Below are 13,068 nucleotides of genomic sequence, written 5' to 3'. Positions count from 1 at the left end.
TGGCAGGACCACATTTACAGACTTTCCACAAATTGAAGAAAGGTGTCACTCTGAGCCCTCAAATTACAAAATAGCACCAACTCTGGGAGGAAGAAATAGGAAAAGTGCGCTTTTTTCCCCCTCGTTGGTGCAGCTCTACACCAAAGTTCATGCTGGATTTTAGTCTCTGATTGCCATCTTCCAGGCTCCCTTGTAAAAGGAAAGTCTGCACAGCCATATAGTAGTCCTGGGCTTGAGGGGTAAAGGGGCATGGAAGAGTGGGAAAGCCAGGCTGAGATTCCAAGCGGAAAAATGACGGTGGGGTAGAAACTGAATATCTAATAGAAATACACAATTGGAGGCTGTTCTTTCACAGATGGGAATATGGAGAACATGAGTGTGGACAGTAAAATAGGGCAAATTCAGCTCAAGAAAAAAGATGAGGGGGAGTTCAACTACCATAATTCAAGTCAGTCATGAAATATGGCTAGATATTGTAAGTGATGCAAAAATTCAGAAGGAACAAAGTCAGAATTCTAGAACTCATGGACCTTAAAAAGAGTTTCTTGGAGGGCTTCCCTGGTGGCGCAGTGGTTGAGAGTCCGCCTGCCGATGCAGGGGACACGGGTTCATGTCCCAGTCCGGGAAGATCCCACATGCTGCAGAGCGGCTGGGCCCGTGAGCCATGGCCGCTGGGCCTGCCTGTGCTCCTCAACGGGAGAGGTCACAACACTGAGAGGCCCGCGTAGTGCAAAAAAAAAAAGAGTTTATTGGAGTCCCAAGAAATGGTGGATAATACTAAGGGTACTTATCTCAAAGGATAGGCTTCCTAAGTGCTATAAGAAGACCCTAAAGAATATTTTCACATTGTTGAAATATTGAGATACCATTGGACTTTCCAAGGTTTAAGGTTGCCTTAGAAATAAAATATCCCTGAAAATCAAGAAGGCCCATTTGGCAGAGTGAGAGAAAGGAATTACATGAAAAGGTTTATATGATATAGGCATGCTGAAAGGGCAAATATCTATCAGTCAGATGTAACCATATCTATTTTTTTTGTATAAAAATACAATGAAGTTTTTAACTGATATTGTATCCTGAAATCTTGCTGAATTTGTCAGTTTATTTTTTAGTGGATTCCATGGAATTGCTTATATATAAGATCATGTCATCTTCAAATAGAGAAAATTTTACTTCTTTTTCATCCCAATGGATATGCCTTTTATTTGTTTTTCTTGCCTAATTGCCCTGGATGGAAGGTCTCTTATAATGATGGATAGAGGTAATGAGAACAAATATCCTTAATTTTTCCTGATTAAGGAAGACAGCATCCTTTCTTTTACCATTAAGTATGATGTTAGATGTGGGTTTTTTCATAGATGTTCTTTCACATATGGAGGAAGTTCCTTTCAATCCATAGTTTGATGAATGATTTTATGATGAAAAGTGTTGATCTTGCCAAATGCTTTTTCTGTGTCTAATGAGGTGAGCATACGCTTTTCACTTATTAAATTCTGATATGATGTATTACATTAATTAATTTTTGGATGTTGAACCAACCTTGCATTCATGGAATAAATCCCACTTGGTTATGGTGATATTTTTTCTTATATGTTGATGGATAGCAGTTGCTACAATTTTATTGAGGGTTTTTACACCCATATTTGTAGGAGATATTGGTCTGTTGTTATCTTGTGATTTTCTTGGTTTTAGTATCAGAGTAATGCTGGCTTTATAAAAGGAGTTGGGAAGTATCTTTTTTTTTTTTTAACATCTTTATTGGAGTACAGCTGCTTTACAATGGTGTGTTAGTTTCTGCTTTATAACAAAGTGAATCAGTTATACATACACATATGTTCCCATATCTCTTCCCTCTTGCGTCTCCCTCCCTCCCACCCTCCCTATCCCACCCCTCTAGGTGGTCACAAAGCACCAAGCTGATCTCCCTGTGCTCTGTGGCTGCTTCACTAGCTATCTATTTTACGTTTGGTAGTGTATATATGTCCATGCCACTCTCTCACTTTGTCACAGCTTACCCTTCCCCCTCCCCATATCTTCAAGTCCATGCTCTAGTAGGTCTATGTCTTTATTCCCATCTAACCCCTAGGTACTTCATGACCTTTTTTTTTTTTTAAGATTCCATACATATATGTGTGCATATGGTATTTGTTTTTCTCTTTCTGACTTACTTCACTCCGTATGACAGACTCTAGGTCCATCTACCGCACTACAAATAACTCAATTTCGTTTCTTTTTATGGCTGAGTAATATTCCATTGTATATATATGCCACATCTTCTTTACCCATTCATCTGTTGATGGACACTTAGGTTGCTTCCGTGTCCTGGTTATTGTAAATAGACCTGCAATGAACATTTTGGTACATGACTTTTTGAATTATGGTTTTCTCAGGGTATATGCCCAGTACTGGGATTGCTGGGTCATATGGTAGTTCTACTTTTACTTTTTTAAGGAACCTCCATACTGTTCTCCACAGTAGCTGTATCAATTTACATTCCCACCAACAGTGCAGGAGTGTTCCCTTTTATCCACACCATCTCCAGCATTTATTGTTTCTAGATTTTTTGATGATGGCCATTCTGACTGGTGTGAGATGATATCTCATTGTGGTTTTGATTTCCATTTCTCTAATGATTAATGATGTTGAACATTCTTTCATGTGTTTGTTGGCACTCTGTATATCTTCTTTGGAGACATGTCTATTTAGGTCTTCTGCCCATTTTTGGATTGGGTTGTTTGTTTTTTTGTTATTGAGCTGCATGAGCTGCTTGTAAACTTTGGAGAATAATCCTTTGTCAGTTGCTTCATTTGCAAATATTTTCTCCCATTCTGAGGGTTATCTTTTGGTCTTCTTTGTGGTTTCCTTTGGTGAGCAAAAGCTTTGAAGTTTCATTAGGTCCCATTTGTTTATTTTTGTTTTTATTTCCATTTCTCTAGGAGTTGGGTCAAAAAGGATCTTGCTGTGATTTATGTCATAGAGCGTTCTGCCTATGTTTTCCTCTAAGAGTTTGAAAGTGTCTGGCCTTACATGTAGGTCTTTAATCCATTTTGAGTTTATTTTTGTGTATGGTGTTAGGGAGTGTTCTAATTTCATACTTTTATATGTACCTGTACATTTTTCCGAGCACCACTTATTGAAGAGGCTGTCTTGTCTACACTATATATTCTTGCCTCCTTTATCAAAGATACGGTGACCATATGTGCATGGGTTTATCTCTGGGCTCTCTATCCTGTACCATTGATCTATAATTCTGTTTTTGTGCCAATACCATACTGTGTTGATTACTGTAGCTTTGTAGTATAGTTTTAAGTCTGGGAGCCTGATTCCTCCAGCTCCATTTTTCATTCTCAAGATTGCTTTGGCTATTTGGGGTCTTTTGGGTTTCCATACAAATTGTGAAATTTTTCGTTCTAGTTCTGTGAAAAATGCCAGTGGTAGTTTGATACGGATTGCATTGAATCTGTAGATTGCTTTGGGTAGTAGAGTCATTTTCACAATGTTGATTCTTCCAATCCAAGAACATGGTATATTTCTCCATCTATTTGTATCATCTTTATAATTTCTTTCATCAGTGTCTTATAATTTTCTGCATACAGGTCTTTTGTCTCCTTAGGTAGGTTTATTCCTAGATATTTTATTTTTATGATGCAGTGGTAAATGGGAGTGTTTTCTTGATTTCACTTTCAGATTATTCATCATTACTGTATAGGAATGCCAGAGATTTCTGTGCATTAATTTTGTATCCTGCTACTTTACCAAATTCATTGATTAGCTCTAGTAGTTTTTTCGTAGCATCTTTAGGATTTTGTATGGAGAGTATCATGTCATCTGCAAACAGTCACAGCTTTACTTCTTCTTTTCCGATTTGGATTCCTTTTATTTCTTTTTCTTCTCTGATTGCTGTGGCTAAAACTTCCAAAACTATGTTGAATAAGAGTGGTGAGAGTGGGCAACCTTGCCTTGTTCCTGATCTTAGTGGAAATGGTTTCAGTTTTTCACCATTGAGGACGATGTTGGCTGTGGGTTTGTCATATATGGCCTTTATTATGTTGAGGAAAGTTTCCCCTATGCCTACTTTCTGCAGTGTTTTTATCATAAGTGGGTGTTGAATTTTGTCGAAAGCTTTCTCTGCATCTATTGAGATGATCATACGGTTTTTCTCCTTCAGTTTGTTAATATGATGTATCACGTTGATTAGTGTATATTGAAGAATCCTTGCATTCCTGGGATAAACCCCACTTGATCATGGTGTATGATCCTTTTAATGTGCTATTGGATTATGTTTGCTAGTATTTTGTTGAGGATTTTTGCATCTATGTTCATCAGTGATATTGGCCTGTAGTTTTCTTTCCTTATAACATCTTTGTCTGGTTTTGGTATCAGGGTGATGGTGGCTTTGTAGAATGAATTTGGGAGTGTTCCTCCCTCTGCTATATTTTGGAAGAGTTTCAGAAGGATAGGTGTTAGCTCTTCTCTAAATGTTTGATAGAATTCACCTGTGAAGCCATCTGGTCCTGGGCTTTTGTTTGTTGGAAGATTTTTAATCACAGTTTCAATTTCACTGCTTGTGATTGGTCTGTTCATATTTTCTATTTCTTCCTGGTTCACTCTTGGCAGATTGTACATTTCTAAGAATTTGTCCATTTCTTCCAGGTTGTCCATTTTATTGGCATAGAGTTGCTTGTAGTAATCTCTCATGATCCTTTGTATTTCTGCAGTGTCAGTTGTTACTTCTTCTTTTTCATTTTTAATTCTATTGATTTGAGTCTTCTCCCTTTTTTTCTTGACGAGTCTGGCTAATGGTTTATCAATTTTGTTTATCTTCTCAAACAACCAGCTTTTAGTTTTATCTTTCATTTCTTTTTCATTTATTTCTGATCTGATCTTTATGATTTCTTTCCTTCTGCTAACTTTGGGGTTTTTCTTTTCTTTCTCTAATTGGTTTAGCTGCAAGGTTAGGTTGTTTATTTGAGATGTTTCCTGTTTCTTATGGTAGGATTGTATTGCTATTAATTTCCCTCTTAGAACTGCTTTTGCTGCATCCCATACGTTTTGGGTCGTCATGTCTCCATTGTCATTTGTTTCTAGGTATTTTTTATTTCCTCTATGATTTCTTCAGTGATCACTTCGTTATTAAGTAGTGTATTTTTCAGCCTTCATGTGTTTGTATTTTTTACAGATCTTTTCCTGTAATTGATATCTAATCTTTATAGCATTGTGGTCAGAAAAGATAGTTGATGCAATTTCAATTTTCTTAAATTTACCAAGGCTTGATTTGTGACCCAAGATATGATCTATCCTGGAGATAGTTCCATGAACACTTGAGAAAAATGTGTATTCTGTTGTTTTTGGATGGAATGTCCTATAAATATCAATTAAGTCCATCTTGTTTAATGTATCACTTAAAGCTTGTGTTTCCTTATTTATTTTCATTTTGGATGATCTGTCCATTGGTGAAAGTGGGGTGTTAATGTCCTGTACTATGAATGTGTTACTGTCGATTTCCCCTTTTATGGCTGTTAGTATTTGTTTATGTATTGAGATGCTTCTGTGTTGGGTGCATAAATTTTTACAATTGTTATGTCTTCTTGGTTCCATCCCTTGATCATTATGTAGTGTCCTTGTCTCTTGTAACAGTCTTATTTTAAAGTCTATTTTGTCTGATATGAGAATTGCTACTCCAGCTTTCTTTTGATTTCCATTTGAATGGAATGTCTTTTTCCATCCCCTCACTTTCAGTCTGTATGTGTCCCTAGGTCTGAAGTGGGTCTCTTGTAGACAGCCTATATATGGGTCTTCTTTTTGTATCCATTCAGCCAGTCTGTGTCTTTTGGTGGGAGCATTTAATCCATTTACATTGAAGGTAATTATCGATATGTATGTTCCTATTCCCATTTTCTAAATTGTTTTGGGTTTGTTATTGTAGGTCTTTTCCTTCTCTTGTGTTTCTTGCCTAGAGAAGTTCCTTTATCATTTGTTGTAAATCTATTTTGGTGGTGCTGAACTCTCTCAGCTTTTGCTTGTCTGTAAAGGTTTTAATTTCTCCATTAAATCTGAATGAGATCCTTGCTGGGTACAGTAATCTTAGTTGTAGGTTTTTCCTCCTTCATCACTTTAAATATGTCCTGCCACTCCCTTCTGGCTTGCAGAGTTTCTGCTGAAAGATCAGCGGTTAACCTTATGGGGATTCCCTTGTGTGTTATTTGTTGTTTTTCCCTTGCTGATTTTAATATGTTTTCTTTGTATTTAATTTTTGACAGTTTGACTAATATGTGTCTTAGCGTGTTTCTCCTTGGATTTATCCTGTATGGGACTCTCTGTGCTTCCTGGACTTGATTAACTATTTCCTTTCCCATATTAGGGAAGTTTTCAACTATCATCTCTTCAAATATTTTCTCAGTCCCTTTCTTTTTCTCTTCTTCTTCAGGGACCCCTATAATTCGAATGTTGGTGCGTTTAATGTTGTCCCAGAGGTCTCTGAGACTGTCCTCAGTTCTTTTCATTCTTTTTTCTTTATTCTGCTCTGCAGTAGTTATTTCCACTATTTTATCCTCCAGGTCACTTATCCATTCTTCTACTTCGGTTATTCTACTATTGATCCCTTCTAGAGTATTTTTAATTTCATTTATTGTGTTGTTCATTGTTGCTTGTTTCCTCTTTAGTTCTTCTAGGTCCTTGTTAAATGTTTCTTGCATTTTCTCTATTCTATTTCCAAGATTTTGGATCACCTTTACTATCATTATTCTGAATTCTTTTTCAGGTAGACTGCCTATTTCCTCTTCATTTGTTAGGTCTGGTGGGTTTTTACTTTGCTCCTTCATCTGCTGTGTGTTTTTCTGTCTTCTCATTTTGCTTATCTTACTGTGTTTGGGGTCTCCTTTTTGCAGGCTGCAGGTTTGTAGTTCCCATTGATTTTGGTGTCTGTCCCCAGTGGCTAAGGTTGGTTCAGTGCGTTGTGTAGGCTTCCTGGTGGAGGGAACTAGTGCCTGTGTTCTGGTGGATGAGGCTGGATCTTGTCTTTCTGGTGGGCAGGTCCACGTCTGGTGGTGTGTTTTGGGGTGTCTGTGGCCTTATTATGATTTTAGGCAGCCTCTCTGCTAATGGAAGTTCCTCTGTGAGACTAGAGAGGCCATGCTCCTTAGTAATGATCCAGAGAACTAAGTAAATTAGTAATTCTTCTACCCTTCTCTCGTCCTGCTTAGGAGTAAGGATAAGAACAAATGGAGCCGACCAGGTCCTGACTGGCCCTCCTGTGTACTTTCCTGCATCATCTTGCTGCATGTTTCCCATCACTCACTAAGCTCGCTACTCTTGGCTTCTCAGATGTGACAAGCCACCACCTCCCAAAAGGGTGTGACACATGCTGTTTTCTCTACAAGGAAAGCCCTTTTCCTGCCTTCCTTGACTGAGCTAAGACCTTAACTTTCTTCAGATCTTCAAACTATTTTTACCTCCTTTTCAGACTTCTCTGAGTAGTAGATATCCTATTCATTAAGATATACATTTCGTTTTTACATTTACTTGTGGAATTCTAATTAATGTTTATCTCCCCTATTCAGACATAAGTGCTATGAAGGCAGGCTTCATGTCTTTTTTATTTTCTTTCTTACCATTCTATCCTCAGTACTTGATGAACAAATGAATATAATCCAGAACATGAAGGGTGAATCAATGTGAAAAAAAAGTTTTCTCTCACTAGTAAAATAATGCAAATTAAAATGGTGAAACACTTTACTTATTGACTTTTCTCAGACTGAATACAGTTGTATTTCTCCCCAGTATATAATACATGATAACAATATCTGAACCACCTAGCGATTGTTTTAAAATATATTCAATTAAAAGGCATTAAATAATGAATATTTTAAAATTTAACTTAGCCTCTTCCCAGTACGTTTCCCTCTCTTGTCAAAGCATGTACTCCTTAACCACCAGTTCTGTGTTAGTAACCAATAATTTTGTTGAACAATGGAAAGAAGGCATAAAATTACTGTAGAGTTACTTTTAAAAGATTGTATGATTGTTTTTCAACATAACTGTCTTGGTATGAATTTTGCAACAATGTTAAAAGTACAATATTCTTCTCAAATTTTTCTCAAGTTAAACATTTTCCAATATATTTATAATATGAAGAGCTTGGTAAGCCCTTGATCTGAAACTCAAGACAAACAATAACCCTTAGATACTTCACATTTATGTTGACAGTGACCTGTCACAAGACTTTGGAGCTGTTTTGTTGGCAATCCCTCCTTTCCCCTCCATGTTCTCTTGAAGGAGGCAATAGATGAAAGAATATGTGTTTTGATGACAAGCAGATCTGTGTTCATATCCTCACTCTACTGCCTCTTAGCTGGGTAATCATGGGAAAAGGCACTTGATTTCTCTGAACTTTCTTTTCCTAGTCTGCAAACTGTGGCTGTTTAAAACTACCTTATAGGATGTTTGCTAGAATTTAAAGAGTTAATGCATATTAAGTGCTTACTGTAGCACGCATGACATGCTCAATAAACTCTCATTATTACCATTATTTCATCACCATCACCAAATACATACTTTATTTTGGCTTTGGGACTGGGTGCCGAATGAATTCTTTGGATTGTGAAATAATACTATGATGTACGTAGATTGGAAGGATCCTAGATTTATATGGGTTGATGAGAGTAGAATGTTTTGAAATCTTACGTATTTCACTCTTAAATTCAGATGTCATATGATCTTTTAAATGTTTGAGAGAAGACTTGGAGCATCTTTGAATACTGGCTTTCTTTTCTCCCATGTAATGTTGATGAAATTGTTCCCTTATCCAAGAATGTTTTTTCTTCCCACAATAGGTGGGCCCCAGCGAGCCAGAGGAAGTGTTATTGGAAGTATTAATGATGTCGAATTTGGAATTGCTTTCCTTAACGCCACAGTAACAGATAGCCCAAACTCTGATACCAAAATAATACATGCCAGAATTACCAATGTACCTCGCAGTCTCGGTAAGTCTCTTTGCTTACAAAAGTTGTTAATAAGCGACTTTTTAAAAACATATATTTTTCTTTTTCATCTATTATTAAAATTTCTAGAGGATGCTACTACTACTACATGATCAGTATAATAGTCCTTAGTTTTATCCCAGTGGTAAGCACTTAAAGACACATGAGATACTGATATTTATTTTGTTGTTATTCGAGTTTATTTAGGATTCATCCTTTTGAATAACATGCTATGAATAATAATAATGGACTGTAAATATTTTGCTCTGATATCTTATTTATCCCTTTTTCTCTAGGTCCAGCAATGAGAAAGATAATTTCCATTCTAAATCCCATTTATTGGACAACGGCAAAGGAAATAGGAGAAGCAGTCAATGGCTTTACCCTCACCAATGCGGTCTTCAAGAGAGAAACCCAAGTGGAATTTGCAACTGGTTAGTACCAGCTGAACTTATTATTCTATTACTATTTAAAAATATGATTGCTTTAAATGTTGATGGTTAAGAAAAATACATTATATGTTCCCACAGAGAATAATTTCAAAGTTTTGTTGCCATCTTAGCATAAATGATATAAAAGCAAGTTTATATTTTCCTATAAACTTTTACTGACGTGGGTCTATAAGAGGCCATGTGTTTTCAAATAGTATAGTGATTTTTATAGTCTGAAAGCTTTTTTTTCATCATCTTTCCTGTATCTGTTCTCTTTAAATCCTTAGAGAGGGTTTTGAAGGCCAAACAGCAGGAAGATGAGCCATTGCTAATACTAATTAAAGGCTTTTGTCTGTGAAACTGAGAATCAATTAGGATATCTTATAGAGATTCTTTAATCAAAAAAATGGAAATGAAAACAAGCAAATCTAAACACTTTTCGCTTTATCCTTAGTCTTAGTGAATACTTATTAGCAATTCATGGCCCTTTCCAAGGGTCTACAGCTTTTTATAGACCTCCATTTCTAACATCTTTGAAGGTGGTCAGCTCAGCAGCAGTGATCTTTGAGAAAGAAGGGCTGAGGGAGGGCATAGCTTTAATAAGCCCAGAAGACATGTGGGTCTCTGTATGGCAATCCACTTACAAAGATGCCCCTTTGCTACTTCTTATTTTTCTTCAAGTATTTTTAAAATATTTATTTATTTGGCTGTGCCAGGTCTTAGTTGTGGCACATGGGATATCCCGCACGCGGCAATGAAGATCCCCTTTGCAACTTCTTAAAGCATCCGAAAGAACAAAGCCCTGGGGCCAGACTTGTGGCTATTGCCAGTGTGCCTGGTCAAGCTTTCTATCCCTTCTCACAGACAAGCGATCCATTTTTGTAGAACTGCCTTTCTCTTGCTTGTGAGTTAAAAGTGTGGAATCCTTCACCTAATCATAGGCTACATTTTTGCCACAAAAAAAGAGATTTTAGAATCAACTTAATTCAATCAACCTAAGTCTTTAATTTAGGGACGAAGTGCTAATTTAATTCTCTTATGATCTGTGTTTAATCAAGTTTGAAGTACAATAACAAAGCTGAACTGGTATATAAAGTAAATCCGCTCTGTGCTTACACAAACCATATATATATATATTACTATTGAAATGAACAAATTCTAATTCCTAGGAGAAATCTTGCGGATGACTCACATTGCCCGGGGCTTGGATTCCGATGGAGCTCTGCTGGTAGATATCGTTGTGAGTGGCTATGTCCTGCAGCTGCAGTCATCTGCTGAAGTCACTGTGAAGGTAAAATGCTAGGATAACTTGCCTTCGCTGTTTATTGGAGTAACAATAAGAGTAGGAGTAAAAGAGTGCAGAAAACTTGTGTAGTTCCCCTTGTTCATTTTGGGGAATAAATGTCTAAACCACTGAAGTTAGGAATGGCTATCTGGTCTTTGTTTAAAAATCTTTACGGACAAGTCTTTATAAGCTCTTAGTAGTTTTATTACCCTGCTTATCAGGACCAAGATCACAGCTTTGTTGATTTAAGCCATTTGTTTAACTTTCTGTAGACAAAGAGAATACTAATTCTTGCATTAAAGCTTTTGTAGACCATCCTTAGAAGTATTCCAGAAATTAAAGAATGGTAACAATCATCCTTTCACATTTTTTTTTGACCTACAACTGAATCCCTTATTAAAGTATAACTTATGACACTAAAATTATGAAACTAAGGTATTTACAAGTAAAAGGTTCAAATTTTAGTTCCTGAACACTACTGTACAATTACAGTTTTATTTAGAATTATATATTTTTATCCCCTAAGCCTTTTTTTTTTTTAATCTCATTCTACATCTCATAGTACCCTCAAGAAAAAAAAATAGGATGAGCCATGCTAATCCTCAAATCTGTACTGTCTTGCTTAGGATTACACAGAGGACTACATTCAAACAGGTCCTGGGCAGCTGTATGCCTACTCAACCCGGCTGTTCACCGTTGATGGCATCAGCGTCCCATACACATGGAACCACACTGTTTTCTATGATGAGGCACAGGGAAGAATGCCTTTCTTGGTAGAAACACTTCATGCATCCTCTGTGGAATCTGACTACAACCAGTTAGAAGAGACATTGGGTTTTAAAATCCATGCTTCAATTTCCAAAGGTAATTTGGTTAAAGGAAAGTACAGCTCTTTAAGCTATGCAGTCCTTTCTAAATGGGTAAAAGAATCGCATTGATGCCATTCAAAATAAGGATATTAAGGTATAGACTGAACACGATAACATGTTTTTCATGTGTGGTGCCCATGTTTCGTAGGTGAAGTCCTGTGGTAAGGCCAATCCCATTGGCATTCTAGTACATTTAATTTACTAATAGGCATCTTCAGATGGCATAGTGGAGTTGTTACTGTTCTAGCCTATATACACAGAGAGGTTTAAAAATATATCCTCTGTCAACGATTTTTCTTTGGGCAATAAAGTCCATTTGTTCTTGTTCTGAATCTTATATTTGACAGAATTTTTTTAATTCCTGAAGCATGATGTAAAGGTGTATCTTAACCTAAACTAGCCAAAAAAAGTTTCCATATTTTAAAAGCAGCTTTTAAAACCCGGGAGGCAATCATTTCAGCTGTCATTTATTGTTCTTGGAAATTATAACTTTTGAACTGCTTTCCCTTGATCTCAGCAGTCTCCCTATGCTGTGTGGTGCTTTGATGTGTCTATACTCTGAGATTTTTTGATGTGTCTATACTCTGAGATTTCCTTTTCAGTTGTAAGAGGCAACACGACAATTAGCATTCCATATCCTGCGGGGTTTTGATGCTAGGAGATACTTGCATGTGGTTATGTTATAGGCACTAACTGTTTGAATGACTTTAGCTTTGAACTTTAGGCTCCCATGAGACACTTCAAATGTCAGAGTGGCCTGGTGAATGTATGTGTTTCGCTTTGTGCTGGCTTTCCTAAAATAGATGCAAGTAGATTTTAACCGTCATTTTGCTTATCATGCTCAGCACATACACTTAAAATTCATTTTCACTGTTTACTCTTGCTTTCATCAGTTGTGCATGTGCCTGTTTTCTTCTTCAGCATCTATCAGAACTGCTTCATCAAATTTAAGGTCATAGTAATGTAGGAGTATATTCACATTTTTTTTGAGCTAATCACAGATTCACGAAGCCTCATAGCCAGTAGAACCCGTAGCCCTACACCTACTCCAACCACATGTCACCACCACCTCATTTTACTATTGTCATGCATGTTAAGGTAACTTGGACTAAAGAAAAGAGCCACTGGAATGAAGAATTATGTTTTCTTTTCCCCAGTAATACTTACTTTTCAAAGTTAACCTCTGTTTCTACTTTTTCCAGTACTCCATATAATTTTTTAAAAGATAACTTAGCACAAGACTTTAGTTAAAAATGAATTTATATCATCTGGGACCAGAGACATTAAAGTGATTTTTGAAAAGTCATGTACACTTTCTACCCAGTCGTGCTTGAAGGTCTTTATGGTTTAAGACCTTCCTTGGGACTTGGGTCCCACAATAGAAGGAAACATTATAGGACATTTAAAACCCCTTACTATCCTTGGATGCTATGATTCTATGAATTACATCTGATGTAGGTGCCCGTTTGTTGTTGATATTGTTCCTGTGAGTTGCAAGAATTGTG

At 36.7% G+C, this 13,068-nt stretch overlaps 1 protein-coding gene across 1 annotated transcript in view; it reads left to right on the top strand.

The window, feature by feature from the left end:
* The window catches only part of HMCN1 (hemicentin 1), a 526,172-nt gene that overhangs the window by 455,479 nt on the left and 57,625 nt on the right, over positions 1-13,068 (top strand). Inside the window, exons 94-97 of the mRNA XM_060131555.1 lie at positions 8,832-8,981; positions 9,275-9,412; positions 10,579-10,700; positions 11,321-11,558. Coding sequence (XP_059987538.1) covers positions 8,832-8,981; positions 9,275-9,412; positions 10,579-10,700; positions 11,321-11,558 — 648 coding nt within the window. The remainder of the gene's footprint in view (positions 1-8,831; positions 8,982-9,274; positions 9,413-10,578; positions 10,701-11,320; positions 11,559-13,068) is intronic.

Source organism: Lagenorhynchus albirostris, chromosome 2, assembly GCF_949774975.1.
Source record: "Lagenorhynchus albirostris chromosome 2, mLagAlb1.1, whole genome shotgun sequence".
Classification (NCBI taxonomy): Eukaryota; Metazoa; Chordata; class Mammalia; order Artiodactyla; family Delphinidae; genus Lagenorhynchus; species Lagenorhynchus albirostris.
Note: the sequence above shows the minus strand (reverse complement) of the source record. Positions and strands in the feature narration are given on the sequence as shown.